Source organism: Solanum dulcamara, chromosome 9, assembly GCF_947179165.1.
Source record: "Solanum dulcamara chromosome 9, daSolDulc1.2, whole genome shotgun sequence".
Classification (NCBI taxonomy): domain Eukaryota; kingdom Viridiplantae; phylum Streptophyta; class Magnoliopsida; order Solanales; family Solanaceae; genus Solanum; species Solanum dulcamara.
Window position 1 is genome coordinate 74,435,251 of NC_077245.1, and position 16,395 is coordinate 74,451,645.

General features: G+C 30.1%; 2 protein-coding genes across 2 annotated transcripts; both read left to right on the forward strand.

Moving 5' to 3' along the window:
• The first annotated feature begins 7,590 nt into the window (after positions 1–7,590).
• Positions 7,591–8,440, forward strand: LOC129904288 (60S ribosomal protein L12-like). The gene has a single exon (XM_055979835.1). The coding sequence runs from the start codon at positions 7,659–7,661 to the stop codon at positions 8,157–8,159; it is 501 nt and encodes a 166-aa protein (XP_055835810.1). The 5' UTR covers positions 7,591–7,658; the 3' UTR covers positions 8,160–8,440.
• Positions 8,441–14,334: 5,894 nt separating this feature from the next.
• Positions 14,335–15,143, forward strand: LOC129904350 (60S ribosomal protein L12-like). The gene has a single exon (XM_055979915.1). It carries the CDS (start codon positions 14,397–14,399, stop codon positions 14,895–14,897), a length of 501 nt encoding a protein of 166 aa, XP_055835890.1. The 5' UTR covers positions 14,335–14,396; the 3' UTR covers positions 14,898–15,143.
• The last annotated feature ends 1,252 nt before the right edge of the window (positions 15,144–16,395 follow it).

The window sequence follows — 16,395 nt, forward strand, 5'->3', positions numbered from 1 at the left end:
TTAATGGTTTAAAAGGAGTTTGATGTGCTTTATATAGAGGCTTTGTGGATAAGGATTTTCTGCATAAAGTCCAAAATGTCCTTCCTTCTTCCCCCTTCTCTTTCTTATCTCATTTTTTCTTTGTAACTTCTTTTTCGATGAAATTACAGTTGTGTCCCTATGGATATTTGGAATGGGAAGTACTACTGGTCCACCTTAATTATACTTCTGACAAAGGTAATTAACAAAGAAGTGATTAAAAAATTAAATATATTTGGATTTTTGGGGAGAAAAGGACATGATGTCAATAAATTTCAATAATGACTTAACTCTGATTTTTCTTTCGATTGTCATTATAAATTAAATTAAGATAATTTGAATATTTGAGTAATGCACTTAAGAGTGTGTACACACACAAAAAAGACGAATTGTAAATATTTAATAGTAACATTTTATTATGTATTTAAATATTTTATTAATACAATGATAATTTAAGTGTTTAAATTTGTTGTTAAAGATGAGGGGCGATAAATACAAAAAAAATAATACTAATAAAATTAAAAAGAAAAATAATATTTATTACTCTACTCTAATCCTTGATTGTCATAATTTTCTATAGCATGATACAGCTCAATGTGTTTACTTACCTCATATATGTTCTAATTAAGAATATTAAATGATAAAATGTATTTGATATAATTAATTTACTTACATAATGCATTTGAGATACAAACAAAAAAAATTAACAATCGATTGTTCAATTTGTCGGAGGCGATGAAACTAATACGTTAATTTTCTTGATCTGTCTTTTGAATGAATTCGTTATGAAATATTTGGACCGAATCTTAAATCCAACAGTCGGATCGAAAGCAAAAAATTCTATTTCTTAAAATTCTCCTTCCTTCGTTTGAATCATAGTAAAAAGCTACTTTATCTCTTCAATTATTATTATTAGATATGTAATAACACTTATCGAGTAGATTAAGCTATTAATTTTTATAGTATCATATAAGTCAAAATTTTATACCGAATCGATTGAATTGAAGCGATATCAAATATTTATAACAAAAATACATTATAAAATACTTAGATGTTTAATTGGTACGATCATAATTCTAAAATTAAGGGGCGGTACATGTATTAAGCCTAAAATTTACAATGCAATGAAATAAATCACTCTTTAATTGTGACTACGACCGGTACGGTAACTTTAACATTTATTGCCTTCACTTTCTTAAGGATAACAAAAATGAAAGCAAAAGGGCATTTTGGGAATAACGCTTTGTCTCTTAGTGGGTAAAGAAAAAAGAAAACCCAACTAAATAGGAACTTTCAAAAGCATTTTGTCGAGACTCGTAGCTGTATGTTGGATCGACGTTTGGTCGGTTCGATTCGATTTTTAAATTTAGAATTTTTTAATTTTATATTTGTCAAAATGTTAATTCAAATTAAATTAAAATAAATTTAGTTCGATTCGATTTCACAATTTTAATTTGATTTAATTTTTTATTTATGAGTTTAATTGAACAAATTCAACTTCTTCGATCTTTCATATGAATTTTTTAAAAAATATACCATTGTTAGTGTATTTCAATCAAAAAAATAAAAGTGTAACACACCCATAGAGAACTAATTAACTAATATTCACACAAAGAAAAAGAGTAAAATAGATACAATTAAAAAAAAATATTCAAAATATATATAAAGAAATCTATTGAATAGCAATGAGAATATATATAAAGAGATTTAGAGCACAAGCCGCCCTCCTGGCTTTAGGCAACATGATTCGGGCCTCTATTGTGGAGAGTATATTAATAAATTTTGATTTTTCGGTTAATCAAATTAAATTAGCTAAAACAGAAAAATCGAATCAAATAACTAAATTTTTAGAATTTAAAATCAAATCAAACTGAAAAATCAAAATTAAAAATAAATCGATTCGATCGATTTTTGTCTGTTTGAATTAGATTATGTCCAACCCTAATCATAACTCATGGAAAATCAAATTATTAGACTAAATCAAATTTATGGTATTAAACTTTCTAAATTTGATATTTTGTTTTATCTTAATTAATTATCAAATAGAATATCGAACGTTTATTCGTATTAGATGAGGAGATTCACTAGGTGTTGATCCCTAGTTAAGATATGTCAATAATATCGAACACGTGTACCTGATTATCTGGCAGGTAGCCACGTGGCGTGATAAAACATTAATAAGCTGTAGGTGGTGGGGGCACGTGAAGTGGGACCCACTAAACTTGTTTGGATTGAGTGTAGGGTTTCTGTGCCAGCTCACTCGTGGCTTGCTTCTGTCCTTTAATTAAATTTTTTTGGGAGAAATATATTATTTTTGATTATTTAATTATTAATAAATTTATTTTTTATTTTTATCACATACTATATGAGTTATTTTATTTTTTTTACCTTTAGAAATGCATATATATCGTTGTTAAGTGTTAATCGAGAATAACTTTTCGAATTTTGTAAGGTGGAGATAAGGTCAGCAGCATAAATAGTATAACAAATGCGAATTTAATTGAACTCATTAACTTTAATTCAAAATCTTATATTTTTCTTAAGAATTTTATTGAATGTAGACACATAATTTAGTTTAGAACTCAATAGCTTAAATGGGACTAGAATCCCTTCTCATATGCTTCGAAATCCATACTTTTTAATTTTGTATAAAATTGTGTATACATCATTTTTTTTTAAGTCCTTAATTATGAAACTGCAATTAATATATTTTTATTGGATTGTATTTTCAATTTATTTGTGTAGGAATTAAATGTTGCATTTGTACTATTTTTAGAATTTGGAATACATCAATATCCTTTTAAATTTGTTGATAAATTTCATATTAGATTTTCGAATTATAGTTTGTTCTGATTGAACATTTAAACATATTATAAAGTAAATATTTTCGGATCAAATTTTTAAAAAACTTTTATGTATTCTCAATTTGTATTTATGCGGATAAATTAATCACTTAAAATATATTAACTTATTTAAATAATGATTAGTCTCGATTTTCAATATTCTTAAACCTCTATCGTGTTTCAATTAATTGAAGTTGATGTGTATAATTAACGATGGAACGATTAATCATTCTAGATGTTTATTATAATTGGCCTAACTTTGTTGAGTTTGGTTAAAAGTTGAACTGAATGGCATCATGCTTTACTAGTGATAAGTATATTTATTTGTTTGAAAAAGCTAATCAATATTTATTTTTAGAAGAATAAAAAGAAGGATGAAGGTGAAGTATTCCTAAAGATATTATATTTTTAAGAATTTGCAATATATTCCAAGTCGATGTACTTCGAAAAAGCAATATAAAAATAGCCAATGGAAAATATCTTCCCATTATGTATTTTTAATTTCCTATCACATTTAGCATTTCTTTAAATAAATAATTTTTCACCTCATTCATTTTATACCAATAAATGCACATCATCATATATACTAACAATTTTACAACATAATTCGTCCTTCTTTTTTTTTTCCTTTTCAATTTACCTTTTTTATTACGTAATACTTTTTTCAATTAAAAAAATCGAATCTTATTCTGTATGTTTTAAGGATTTGAGATCAAACCCTTGGTATTTTCTTCTCTCCTTTTTTCCACAAAAGGAGATCTCTAATCTTAATTTAGTTTTTTCAAACATATATTATAATTATAAATAAACTTTATAACAAAATTATACAATATAGTACAAGCTAATCTTGTTTTTTACGTATATATATTAGATATAATACAAGTGTAGCACTGTTTTATATATACCTAATGTCTACCTATAGTATAGATGCTCGATCCAAGAACAAAATTAATTTAGCCAATAATGTTGTTATTTTTTAAAAAAAACATTAGAAGTTTTCTCACTCTGTGTCTGATTATGACATTGAGATTTAATTAAATTTAAATTTATATATTAGAGTGATCCATTTTTTAGAGCGATGATCTCAATAAAATCTTTTTTATTGATAGAGTTTAAAATTCAAAAAATCTGATAAAAGACAAATAAATTCTAATTATTCCATCACAATCTGTTAGCCTACAAGTAGATAAGGTTTGCTTCACTTTATGAGGCATGTCATTATCTTTAATCACTACAACTATTTTTTTGTTTATGAATAAAGAACTTCTTGTAGACTTTGTTAGCTTTGGGTGACCCTAGCTCTTTGTTTAATCATGTTAATTTGGCATTGGTGGGCTCTTTTGGAGGGAAAAGTTAATCCCTTTTTTATATAATAAATATAAATAAATAAAGTTTTTGTTGATTGTTGTTCCATCAAAAATCAAGATCAAATTAAATCTGCTTGGTTATACAATTTCTTTTTAAAAAGTATTGGATGAGTTCAAATTCATTCCATCAACTTTAACCTGTGTTATTTGGATTAAATATGTAATTCGAATTGATCGATGAATAATATTTTCTAAAAAAATTAAGAAGATTATTTTAAAATATTATATATAATTATAATAAGACTTACAACACGATAAGAGTTGAGTGGGTGAGGTTATGATTCATTGTTTAGGTCATCCTCTTTATTTATACCGGATAAAAAAAATAAAATCACTTCTTATTGACTCATTGAGAATGATTCTGATCTAGTTCATGGCCTATTATAAGTAGAGGGTGCTCTGGTGGAATTTTCATGAACAGAAAATTTTCTGATGACACTTTTTTAGTCAGTGACAGGAATTGATATAGTTATTCCATCTATTTTGATATTGAAAATCAGATTTTTGAAATTGGCAACGATCATTCTTTTTTGAGTGAACTAGAAAGTTCTTTTTATAATTATCAAAACTCGAGTTATCTGAATAATGAATTTGAGGGCTAATATCCCTATTAGAATTCTTACATGTCTTACATGTATGATTCATCACATCTTAGTCCAAGTAATCTTTGAACTTGTAATGACTCATTTATTTATTAACTCAAACATTTTGACTCATTCAAATTCAACTCAATTCGTTTATCTGACACTTAAACCGAAACACCACACTAATCCTTGTTTGGTTTCACATTACCTTTCATTCGTTTTTCTTTTTTTGGTTATATAGGGTGGGGGTGGGGGGTTAGCTTGCTTCACTAGATTAACTTGTGGAGCGTGGGGGTGGGGTGGGGTGGGGGGGTGGTTTAGCTTGCTTCACTAGATTAACTTGTGGGGATTACACGTTAGGTCATCCATGTGATATAATAAGAAGTTATTAATCATTACGTGTTAGGAAACATTTGTTATTTAACAAGGAGGAGAATCATATATAGATGTAATAATTTAACAATCTCAAATTGAATATTGCCTTCTCCTAACTTTCAAGATCTAGCAAAATTATTTGTTATAGAAAAATCTCACCGTAGCAAATTATTGTTCTTTATATGTCGTGCAAATTTAAATCTTTTTTTTTTTGAAATGATATATTATAATTGAATGTTGTTCAATTGTGAATCTTGGGATTTTCTTTATTTTTCTTGGACTTCTTACATGCCACAAGTTGGAAGGTGAGAAAAAACAACACAATGCTTGTGAAATCATGCATCTCAAATTAAGGACATTATATTGGATGTGAGGTTAGCGGAATCGGATAAAGGATTTAAATTTTATGAATTTTTATAATCGAAAGCTTAAGAAAAAAACTATCGATTCACATGACACATAAGTTACAAGCTAAATCAATCCATTGAAGCTGAAAAAACGCTAATAAGAATGAAGAAAAAGGCTTCAATACCCACTGCTAAATATTAGGAGTCGTTTGGTTACCAGAATATGGCAGATAAATATACTTTATTTAGTTACCTCATATTTTATATGAAGGTCACGGGTTCAAGCCTTGGAAACAGCCTCTGGCAGAAATGCAAGGTAAGGCTGCGTACAATAGACCCTTTGTGGTCGGGCCCTTCCCCGGACCCTGTGCATAGCGGGAGCTTAAGTGCACCGGGCTGCCCTTTTTATATTTTATATGAGATATATAACTAATTTCGCTGTTTTAATACAAAATAATTTCTCAGACTAATTTATTAAAACCCGTACCAAATTGCAAGATAAATAATCTTATATTTTTTTCTAAAATAATTATTCCTTATCTCACTAACTAAATAAATTAATTTATTGTGTAAGTAATTGTAGCTTGCACAACTCGAAAACCTAATTAATATGTTTTATTTTAGTGGGATCTATATGCATAATTATTGAACATTCACATGCTAATATACTTCTTGTTTATCCCAACAAGAAAAGAAAGAAAAAGAAGGTGAAATGAAACTGATGGGATCTCTGTAATTATCCTCAGAAATTAGCTGTCATATTCAATTGCATTTTGCTTCCATGGAGAAAAAAGGCCATTGTTAACCATCATTTATGTTAAATATATATAAAACAATAAAGTTTAATTCTTTTCGTTTCAATTTGTTCATCTTAAACGACTTGTTGTGAGTTTAAAAATAAAATAAAATAAAAATTATAGTCTTAAGCTAAAAATGTGTGTAATATATCAATATGCCATGCACAATTAATATTTCAATAGCAACAATAACATATTCAGTGAAATTTCACAAATAGAGTCTGAAAATGGTTTGGTGTAAGGTAAAAAAATTATTTTCGAGGGACCCTTAGTTCAAGTTCAAGTTGAGCAAGTCAAATAGTTTTGAAATGAAAAACGACAGTGAAGAAAACCATAACAACTAATAAGGAAAATAATACAAAGTATTCAGAAAAAAACCCCAGCAATAACGTGACATATTTTTTTAAAAAACAGAATTAAAAATAAAAAAATAAGACAAACAAATTAAAATGAACGGAGTATAATTTTTAGGTCTGGATTCAATGTGTTTTCTGTTAGAATTGATAGAAGGATAAAGTTACTGATCACTGCCATCGCTGCTGTAAGGATAAAGAAAACAAGAGTACATGCAATAATGTAATAATATATGTAGATACATTTGGATAATATATTTGGTTAAAGTTGATAAATAGAAAAATGTGACAAGTTAAAATTTTACTGTAAAAAAAGAACAAAATATTTATGAGTTCAATTGTAATTTGGAGATGAACGTTACTCGAAAATAAAAGGTCAAATTTTAAATTTGCATCTAATTCAGAGTTTGAAGACTACACATTTATAAGAAGTATAAAATTTTTATAAGAAATTAGGATTTTCAGTCATTCACTGACATGAGACGAATCTCATAGGGGGAATGCCCATGTCTTATAAAGTCTTGAAATTGTTGTGAGATATTTCTAATATGAAATTTCATCATCTGATCCCATGCATGCATATTCATGGATCCATTTTTTCGGAGGTCCTCATCTTGCTTGACTCTGATATTATGTTAAATTAGGTTGTGGCCTAACTCAAATTCTAAAATTGGCTCAAAGAAAGGAGAATTGTTCATGTCTTATATATGGCACATGATTCCATTCATTCATCGATGTGAGACATTCTATTCATCAAACACGAACCCGTTTCTCTTGTTAAGAGGCCCAATAACAGATGAAGCTAGCCCAATAAATGGACTTGTAGATTAACCAAAGGCCCAAATGATGAAATGCCGGATTACAAGCCCATTAAGTCTGAAAAGCCCTAAGTTTATAACTCTTAATTTCTCCTCATTTTCATCCATAAAAAAGCACACAAAAACCCTAGCGCCGATCTCCTCCGATTCACAAAAATGCCGCCAAAGTTCGATCCTTCTCAGGTCGTCGAAGTTTTCGTCCGAGTCACCGGAGGTGAAGTCGGAGCGGCGAGCTCACTCGCTCCAAAAATCGGTCCACTAGGTCTTTCGCCAAAGAAAATCGGTGAAGACATTGCTAAGGAAACTGCGAAGGACTGGAAGGGTCTCAGAGTCACCGTCAAACTCACCGTTCAAAACCGTCAAGCTAAAGTATCAGTTGTACCTTCTGCTGCCGCACTTGTGATCAAGGCTTTGAAGGAACCGGAACGTGATCGGAAGAAGACGAAGAATATCAAGCATAATGGAAATATCTCGCTTGATGATGTTATCGAGATTGCTAAAGTTATGCAGCCTAGATCTATGGCTAAGGATTTGAGTGGAACCGTGAAGGAAATTTTAGGTACTTGCGTCTCCGTTGGTTGTACGGTTGATGGAAAGGATCCAAAGGATTTGCAGCAAGAGATTTCTGATGGAGATGTCGAAATTCCTGAGAATTGAAGTGGCGAATAGTGTATAATGTGATTCCGTTTTGCAGGTGGAGGTTAAATTCTGAATTTCTCTCCATATAGTACTTAAATTTGAATTTTTGTCGTTCTGTTTTTGATAGGCATGTTATCAGAGTATACTTTTGGTATCATATCTGATGGGAATACTCTGTCAGGCAAGCATTTGAATCTATATTTAGCTTTTTTTTGTTATTTTTTGGAATGCTTGTAGTGTTTTCTCAATTCTCTTTACGATGAATGGTAGTCGAATGTGCTGAATAGCCTTTGTTTTCATTGTTGAACCTGAAATTTATTCATTGAGGATGCTTATGGCAAACACGTACGCAGCTCGTGGATAATTCTTGCAAAAGTGATGAAATTCTTTGAGCTTTGCATTAGTTATGTGGTTAGATTTTACATTTGCCATTTATTTTAGTTTAGTTAGGATTCTAAGAATGTAGTAGTTAATATCTTAGAGCTGATGTTTGATCATTGGAAGAGCCCTTAGCATATAAAGATGCAACCTTTGGTTAATCTAGTGTGGTATATAAGATAGTTACTTCTAATTTTGCCTTGCCTGTTTGCTGTTTGTGCAGTTAAGGTAAGAATTTGATATATAATATGTAAATGTGTGAGCGATGGCAGGGTACATTTCCTTGAGCAAGAGGGTAGCTGTAGATAATAACTAGGGGCAAAGTCCATTGAGGAGAGGGGTCTGGGGAAAGGTTTTTCTTCTTCAAATGGCCAAAGTTCTATGCTTTCGCATCCAATCGTAGATATTGTGCCAGTTATAGCTGTGTTGTTACCCTTAGCCTTAAAGTCTTTAAGTTTCTCGGACTTTTTTAAAATGTTGATAGGTGTGTTGGATCCTTCAAAAGTAGTCCATTTTTGAAGGATCCAACATTGGTCTGGCATCATTTTTGGAAAGTCCGAGCAACATAGCTTAAAGTTGCCCTTTGTACAATAGTGACCATCTAATTAATTTTGTTCCTTTTTCATTTCCTTGTCTAAAGTGCTCTGTGTGGAAGCACTGTATATATATTATATGAATACACACTCATATGTTTCTGTTGATTGCTATCCTCTGGCTAATTAAGCGCTTTGTTATATCATTATTCTGTCTATAAAGTATTCATTTAGCTATAGAGATGACAGCAATTTTCAGTTGCACCATTTAATTGGAGCTCCTTTCAGTCTTCCTTTGGTTTCTCTTATTTTAGCTCATTGTCTATCGGAAACAACTTCTATACCCCAAAAAGGTAGGTGTGAAGTCTTCACTTGTGGGATTATACTGGTTATGTTGCTATTATTGTTCCATGTAATTGGCACTTCAGGCACTTTTTCCTTCTTGCCAACTTTTCGGGAAAAAGAAAGTTAGATTTCTTGCTGTTAGAAGGCTTCATTCCTGAGAAGCCTTATGTAGCCAAGTGTTGTGGTCTTGTTTTGACTTGAACACAATTGATCCTACACCAATGGAGTTGAAGAATTCTAAGGAACAAGTCTTGTTCTGTCATTAGGTACGTCCTTGTTCTGTATTAGTAATATGGGAACCAATTGCTAGTGTATGCTTGTTTCTGTAAGTGACATTGATGTGTGTAGTTACAATCAATTGAGTTGAGTAGCTGCGTCCAGTTCCACCAACTCGGTGTGTATCTGGGTGGGTTTGTTTGCGTTCGTAACAGTTGTGCACGCTGTTCTTAGGTGTTCAATGTTTTACTACATTATATTTGCTGCTGAATAATTTGTAAGTAAGACTTGTAGACTTAGTCGTTTAAGTTGTGGTTAATGATGATGATCCATTGTTTTATGTCTTAGAGCTTGAATGTGTTTTGTCTCGTCTTGTGCCAAATAATTAGCCTTCGTGCATGCTTTCGAAACCGATTTGTGCTAAATTAGGCTTGGACTAAATCGAGAAGAAGCTCGAATCTAACAACAACAACATACTGAACAAAAGGTAAACATGTATTTTCGGGGGATCCTTGGTTTGAGCATTAACATATCAAAATAGGAAAAGGGAAGTATTGTCCTTGAGTTCAAAAGCGTTAACATTGGGTGAAACAATTATTTTTTATATCATTTCATGTATTTATTTTACAGATGAAATCTATTCTAAAATTTATATATATTACTATTATTATTTCACTTAATAATACTTATTTTAGAAATTCCTCTACATGTTTAATTCTCTCTTGTGTCATATATTTGAAGTAGTTATATATTCATTCTTACACATGGTGATATCTATTTCTAGTTGTTTATTTGTTCATGCTTTTGATTATTATTTCACTCGTAATACCTATTTGAAACTCTATAAAAAATCTCTTAAAGTTCTATCTCGTCGAGTCGTTCGTAGTCGCCTTGCCTTTATAAGGGTCAAACTCTACAAATTGTACCACGAGTTTAAAATGGTTGCTTTAACTTTGAGGGTCTTTGGGTTTCTGGATAAAAGTTAAGTTATTTATGTATTAATTTTCGTATAAGTTATATAATATTTGATAGATAGATAGAAAATAAGTATTTCGTGTATAAAATTAATACGCCGTTTGGTTGACAATTTAGAAATCCACTTAAATAATACATGTATAAGTTATAAGGCGATTTATGTATTATTTTATGTAGAATATAAAGTGTAATAACTAAATCATTCATGACTAATACTTGCATAAAATAATATATAAATTCACTCATAATTAATCTCTACATTATTGCATAATTCTAATGGCCAATGATTGTCTGTTTAAAAAATTAACTCATCATCTTTTTTTCCCTTCTAAATTAAGATTACCATACTTTATCAACCAAAAATCAAAGCCAACAGGTCAATGTGTATATATATAATAATAACAATAAAATATCTAATATAGTTTCACAAATAGGGTCGTAAAAGGATGAAGTACATACATATCTTATTTCTATCTTTGTTGGGAAGAAAGATTGTTTCCAATAGATACTCGATTCAATATGTATCCATCATAACCAATTATTATCCAACGCTACTTAATTGGGCTAGTAAATTACTTGGGCGATCACTTTTTAATAAATAATTATTGATATTAGTGATACTTTTTATTTATTATCATCTATAGCAATACATAGCAATAGTATGATAAATATGATATGTATTAAAAGTAAATTATGCATGTAATATAAATGTATTATAAGTGTTTTAAAATATATTAAGGGCTTTCAAAATTTAAAAAAATTAGACACATGAACTACCTGAAGGGGTTCAACATCTACTATGTATACATAAAAATTATTTTAACTATATATAAATAGTATAAATTTTCAACGAAGGGGGTTCCCCCACACAGTAAGGTGGCCCCACCCCTGCTAACAATATAATATAGCGTACCAATACATTAGCTATTCACTAATTATACATTATGATACATTTAAAAAATTGAATAAAGCTTAACTATACGTGAATTATATATTGACTATTCAATCTCGATTAACTCAAAATAACCTCTAAATATTTTCAATCTTTAAATATATAATCATCTCGATGTTTTGAGTCTTTTGATGTATAATTCGCTTGAAACGATTCACATTTATGATACGACAAGAAGAAGAAGCAACAGCCGCAATATCAAGAAGAAGAAACATGAAGAAGAAGATGAAGCGGGCGAAATTTTGTTTAATGAAAAAACTAGTGAATTAGTCAAAACTATCAATTAATTTAGTGAAAATGACTACAGTTTAAAAAAATATTAATAATATCTATATTATATTTTAATAGCAAATTAAAAATATCCCAGTTTAGTTCCTAATATTTTTGAATTTATTATGCACACATTTTTTAAAAAGTTAATTAATTATAAAGTTACCAATGTTTCCCTCTTCTCTCTTAATAGTCACCTTTATTTTTCCATTCCATCTTCTCTCTATTTTTTTTTCGATTCCCGCTTATCTGTGTTCCTTCTTCTCTATTTTTTTTAAAATTCCCTAAATCTCTCCCAAAAAAAATTTCACTAATTAAGGTAATAAAATATTCATCGTATATCTCGATAGATTTATATTGACTTGTATTTTGCTGTGATTTTTTGATATTCGTATTTTACCTTCAATATTAGAATGTATTCAATCCCAATGTATGCCATTTAATTAGTTATAGTAATTTGTGTCTTTTAAATCTGTATTTTTTAATAGTAATTGTATCATTTGATTATATTTATAGTTTAATCGAAAATAATATCTTTTATCTATCATTTATTTTGTATTTATCATTTAGTATTGTTTATTTTTCATGCAACTTGCATTTCAATGCATTTTTTTATCCTTTCTAAAATTTTATAGACAAGTAAATCTGTATTCTATTCTATTAGATTTGTACTTCATTCCATTTTAGTTTTCTTTCTGAATATTCTATAGGCAAGAAGATCTCTATTTCAATCTATCTGATTTGTATTTCATTGTTTTTTGTATTTTTTCTGAATATTTATAGGCTAGTAAATCTATATTCCATTCAACTTGATTGTTATCTCATTTTATTTTTGTATCTTTTCTGAACTATGGCCTAAATTTTTATCATCAGATCATCTTCTTCTTTTTTTATCATTTCTCAAGTTATATTCATTTCTATAAGCATGCTTGTTGTGTTTTTCAAAATGTATTACTATTTAATTTGTATAAAAGTAATGTCGCAATATGTGTCAAAATAACAAGTCGATACAAGTCAGTGATGCATTATTATCTTCAATCGTATACTTCAGCTTCATACAATTGTATCTCCAATCAACGTCAATTTGCTTAGCAACTTTCTCCATTAAATCTCTAAATGTTGCATACTGTTTCGCCATAATAGACTCTATTGTGTAATCAACATAACAATTATCTTCGTTCCATCACCCCGAATGCATGATTAGAAGACTAACGCTCCCCTATCTAATTATATTATTAAAAAAAAAGGTATTCCAATAAGACAAAAAAAAGGATTCCAATCAGATACAAATACATTGTATTCCAAAATCATTAATATACAAATATTCAAAACCATTCAACTATTTATTCAAAAAATCAGATTAGCAGACTAATTTTATTCAATAAAAAGAAGTTTTCAAATAAAAAGTACCTCAACGACATTGTAGTCCCAAACAAAGTGGATACAATCAATTTTTACCCCGAAATCATTAATATATAAATACTCAATACGATTCAATAGTCGAATTGTAACCTTATTATACACTACATATTTGATTAGTATCCATAAGTTAAATTGTTTTTATTGTCATCCAATTTATATTCAAATTAGGATACAAATTTTGTATCTAAACAAAAATCAGATTTTGAGATGCATATCAAAATGTATATATATTACATTGTATTTCAAAATTTATATAACTCAACTAGTTCGTAATCCAAAATCAATCAAAATACCAATTTCTAACAAAAACACGAAAAATGTAATTTGTATCCAATTTGTATTTCATTCACCACTAGTTTGTACTGAAAATCATACCAACACCAAAATTATCTAGCAAATAAGATTTCAAATCAAGTCTAAAAATACTTGACCAGAAAAAATCCGTCGATATCATGCATTCACAACGAATTGAATTCGGAACAACACATTAAAATCATATTTTGAATTCGAAACAAAATAGAATTTGAAACAAATTTAATTTCAAAATACCAGAATGTTTTTAGAACGAATACGAACAGTCCGGATCAATCTTCTTTTTATAGCCACAAATTTTATCAAACGAATTGCATTTACAAAAAAATTGAAGATAGTTAATGGAGGACGAGGAAGAAGATTGAATCTCATTAATGGAGGAATAGATAAAACTGATAATTTAATTCGCTAAGTTGGATCTCCTAGTGAGTAACGTAATTAATATTTATCATATTTGAAAGATATTCTCCCATAAATTTTTTCAATATGGTTTTTAATTACTTGTATTTTATAAAGTAAAAAAATTTACAAAAAATCTTGAAATAGCAAATTAAATTATTATTATTTTTAATAAATATTAAAATGTAGTTAGAGAGTCCTATTAAATACTAAAATATTGATGTTTTGAAAATTTTCTCTTGATTAATATGTCCTACATAATTACCCCTAAATGCTTAGGCCCATGCATGACAAAGCCCAAATATTAATGGACTTCTAAATTAACCAAAGGGCCCAAATAATGAAATGACCAATTACAAGCCTGTAAAACTCTAACATTATAACTCTAATTTCTCCTCATTTTCATCCACAAAGCGCACAAAAACCCTAGCTCCGCTTCACAACTCTGCCAAAATGCCGCCAAAGTTCGATCCATCTCAGGTTGTCGAAGTTTTCGTCCGAGTCACCGGAGGTGAAGTCGGAGCGGCGAGTTCACTCGCTCCAAAAATCGGTCCACTCGGTCTTTCTCCTAAGAAAATCGGTGAAGACATTGCTAAGGAAACTGCGAAGGACTGGAAGGGTCTTAGAGTCACCGTGAAACTCACCGTCCAAAACCGTCAAGCTAAGGTATCAGTTGTACCTTCCGCCGCGGCACTTGTGATCAAAGCTTTGAAGGAACCGGAACGTGACAGGAAGAAGACGAAGAATATCAAGCATAATGGAAATATCTCGCTTGATGATGTTATCGAGATTGCTAAGGTTATGCAGCCTAGATCTATGGCTAAGGATTTGAGTGGTACTGTGAAGGAAATTTTAGGCACTTGCGTATCTGTTGGTTGTACTGTCGATGGAAAGGATCCAAAGGATTTGCAGCAAGAGATTTCTGATGGAGATGTAGAGATTCCTGAGAATTGAAGAGCAGAAAAAGGGGGAATCGTGTTAAAAGTCGATTCCATTTGCAGGCGAAGGTTAAATTCTGAGTTTCTCTCAATATAATAGTTCTAAAATTTGGATTCATGTCGTTTTGTTTCTGAGAGGAATGTTATCAAATGATACTTTTCATATCATATTGTGATGAAAAAATTGTTGATTTCATTTCGCATTATTAGAATTTGGATGATCATCTATATCTAAATTTAGCCTGAATTTTGTTTCGCATAATCATAATTTTGTTGCAATGCTTTTAGCTTGATTTCCCCCCTCAAATGCCAGAATTTTGCCGTCTTTGATGAATTGTAGTCTTGTTATACTAGTTTAAACATGCTGAATACCCGTTGTTTTTATTGTTGATAACTTGATATAAACCTGCACTTTGCCCTTTCATGGTTCTTATGATCAATGCCTCCACAGCTTACTGCTACATTTTACTGTTTGCGACGTTCAAATATTGATCTTGCAAATGTGAGCTAATGCTGTGAGCATGCATTAGTTATACAACTAAATTTTGCACTTGCTATTTGTATCTGTGGAAGATGTGTTATTTGGTTTCATTATGACATTTCTGCATAGTCAGGATGTTAATATATGCAGTGTATATTCTAGAGATATACCTTTTCGTGTATGAGCATGGTAACTTGTGAGGAGATCCAATGCCCAAGATTAGTTTCAACAATGGAAGACTTCTCAGCATATTTACAAATGCCGTGTGGTATTTCTATTGCCGAATATAATAATGTTATTTTTCCACCTCAGACCACTGAGTACATGACCTTAGATAGGAGGTTAGTAGCTTGCTTATTAAGGTAGAAGGTAGTCGGGAGCACTTTATATGTCCTAGTGTTAGGCTTACTCATGTAGTGTTTTTTTTTGATATCTATTACCTTAATGGCGCTATTTTTCCCTTTTTGTGTGCTTTGTATTGCTTTCTGTATTTGTTGTCATGTTTTCTTTATTGCCGTATTCCCTCGTTCACAAGTATTTTGATTTGATGCACATGAGTTGAGGGTGTTTTATAAACAATCTCTCTACCCCCAATTGGCAGAGATAAGGTTTGCGTACACTCTACATCCTGTTTGTGGTATTACACTGTATGTTGTCATTGTGGTACTAACATAACTTCTCTTTTTGCCTTTGCTTTGGCTGTTATGTCCACTTGAGCCAAAGATTGTCTGAACACATTTTTCCAAATTTGTAAGTTCCTCTTTCTTTTCCTCATCTAAAGCGCCAGTGACTGTGCTTCTTGAATACTCGTGTTTCTGATAATTCTTATCGTATGGAAAAGTATGCTATATAGTTATTTTCCGTATACCACACTCATTTAGTTACAGCCTACACAGGTGTCTGATCTGTTGCCATTTTTTTGTTATACCATATAAATGGAGCTTAAGACACTTTTTCATCTTACATTTAGATATTTCGTGCCCTGATAAGAAGAAAATTTAGATCTCTATTAGAAGACATGCTTGTTTGCGTT